Below are 2389 nucleotides of genomic sequence, written 5' to 3' on the forward strand. Positions count from 1 at the left end.
AGGATCCCCTGGTTCCAGTACCCGGTCATCTACGACATCCGGGCCCGGCCTCGGAAAATCTCCTCCCCCACGGGCTCCAAAGGTAGGCCTGGGCGCCTGGGCGGGCGGGACGCCCCAAGTCCAGGCAGCCGGCGGAGACCCCGGGGAAGCGCCCTGAGGCCTCGGCTCCCCCGCAGAGAGGCGGGACGGTCCCGACACGCGCGTGCGTCTGCGGGCTCTCTTGGCCGTCCCTCGCCCGGTGTGTACTCAGTGACGGCGTGCTTGTCCTTGGCCCCGCTCGCAGCCCCGCTCCGAAGCCGCTTTTCTTGGAACTGCTTGCGTTGATCCCGTCCACGAGTACACCCTGTTGGGCGAAGTTTGTCCCCACTGGGACTGGTCCATCTCTTCCTCCCCAGACCACACTCAGCTGCTCCTCTGAGATTTCCCAGGCCCCTTCCCCGTCTTCCCACTCACAGGAGGCAAGCAGCTCCCCGTAACCTGTCATGTGCTTCTTTGTGCCGTTTTTAGTGCAGGTCAGTTACTCAGTCCTTAAACTGTGGACTCTGAGAGTCAAAGGTTTACAAAACTCGCTTCTTGTCCTCGAGTCTTCATAGGAGACAGGTGGTTACTGTGCAGCAGAGCCCCTGTCAGTTTGCACGGGGTGCAGTAGAGAAAAGAGCTGGACCAGGCGTGGTGCCTCACGCCTATAATCCCAGCACCTCGGGAGGCGGAGGAGGCAAGAAGATTGCCCGAGTCCAGGAGTTTGGGACCAGCTGGGCAGCTTGGCGAGACCTCGTCTCTGCAATAAATCAAAAAGTTAGCTGGGTGTGGTGGCACACACCTGTGGTTCCAGCTACTTGGAAGGCTGAGGCGGAAGGATGCCTGAGCCCAGCAGGTCGAGGCTGCGGTGGCCCTGAGCCTGCAGCTGCCCTCCAGCCTGGGCGACAGTGAGATCCAGCTCAAGAGAAAAAAAAGCAGCGTGAACTCTCCCACCGGAGGGGTCGTGGGGAAAGAAGGCTTCCCCAGGGACAAGTGTGCGTCTCACCTGTGCCGTGTCCCATCTTGTCAGGGGAGGCCAGGCTGTGAAGGTTGACTAGGTGTAGCGGGCAGCACAGGCAGAAGTGGGGGGGCATTCGCCCTTGCCCACCCTCCTCACCGCCCGCTCAGACCTGCAGATGGTGAACATCTCCCTGCGGGTGCTGTCTCGACCCAACGCCCAGGAGCTTCCGAGCATGTACCAGCGCCTTGGGCTGGACTACGAGGAGCGCGTGTTGCCGTCCATTGTCAACGAGGTGCTCAAGAGTGTGGTGGCCAAGTTCAATGCCTCCCAGCTGATCACCCAGCGGGCGCAGGTCTGACTCTCCTCACCACCTGCACTGTGTTGCGTTTCTCTCCAGGCCCAGGGTCCTTGGGAAAAGCGGGTTATCAGAAAGGGTCGTGGCTGTCTGTCTCCACCTAAAAGCTGTGCTCACTCACTGCCAGTGGGGGGGAGAGCCTCGTGAGAACTCGGCAGTGGCCAGCATCAGGGAGCACAGGGGCAACAGCAAAGGCGCGACTGTCCCTGTAGCCCTCAGGAAAGAGGCTTGGGTCACAGGTCTGCCTGGCAGGAAGCTAAGGGGCTGTGATTGCGTCGGAGAGAGTGCAGGACCTGAGCATGCGGCCTGCCCGGAGGGAAGAGCAAACCGACTCCTTGCCGCTCATATTGCAGTGGGAGCTAAGGAAGGGGCAGGGAACTCCAGCCCTCCTGGGAGACTTGCTGTTTGTTCAGCACGACCCTCCCCAGCTCTCCAGCCCCTTCAGCCGCCCCTTCCCCTCCTCCCCTGCCCACAGGTGTCCCTGTTGATCCGACGGGAACTGACGGAGAGGGCCAAGGACTTCAGCCTCATCCTGGATGACGTGGCCATCACAGAGCTGAGCTTCAGCCGAGAATACACGGCTGCGGTAGAAGCCAAGCAAGTGGGTGAGTCAGGAGCTGGCGAGCTTTCCAGATGCGGGAGGGGAAGGACTTGGGTGGTCTTCTTGACGCCGCCTCTGGGCCCTGCCTCTTCCCCCCGCAGCTCAGCAGGAAGCCCAGCGGGCCCAGTTCTTGGTGGAGAAGGCGAAGCAGGAGCAGCGGCAGAAGATTGTGCAGGCTGAGGGGGAGGCCGAGGCCGCCAAGATGATATCCTCCTGCTCGAGCCCCCGCCCGCCCCGGGTCCCACCCTCCCCCGGCCGACTGATGAGACCAAGGCGAATGCGACTCCATGCTCTTGGCCCAGGGCTCCTGGCAGGGCGGGAGTGGGGCCACGGAGGGGATCAGATGTCTTCGTGGGGTCTCCTGAGGCTGGGCTCCCCACCGTAAGGCTGGATCGACAGCACCTGGCCTTGCCTCTGTGCCTGCTGCTGCCCCAGTCCTGGCAGCAGCCTGTGG

General features: G+C 62.6%; 1 protein-coding gene across 1 annotated transcript in view; it reads left to right on the forward strand.

Annotated features, from left to right (window-relative positions):
• The window catches only part of PHB2 (prohibitin 2), a gene marked incomplete at both ends in the record, with an annotated part of 2871 nt that continues 482 nt past the window's right edge, over positions 1-2389 (forward strand). Inside the window, 4 exons of the mRNA XM_021708990.1 lie at positions 1-82; positions 1147-1331; positions 1810-1939; positions 2037-2158. Of these exons, the coding sequence (XP_021564665.1) occupies positions 1-82; positions 1147-1331; positions 1810-1939; positions 2037-2158 (519 nt within the window). The remainder of the gene's footprint in view (positions 83-1146; positions 1332-1809; positions 1940-2036; positions 2159-2389) is intronic.

Source organism: Carlito syrichta, unplaced genomic scaffold, assembly GCF_000164805.1.
Source record: "Carlito syrichta isolate Samal-C Ts95f unplaced genomic scaffold, Tarsius_syrichta-2.0.1 Scaffold153792, whole genome shotgun sequence".
NCBI classification, from domain to species: domain Eukaryota; kingdom Metazoa; phylum Chordata; class Mammalia; order Primates; family Tarsiidae; genus Carlito; species Carlito syrichta.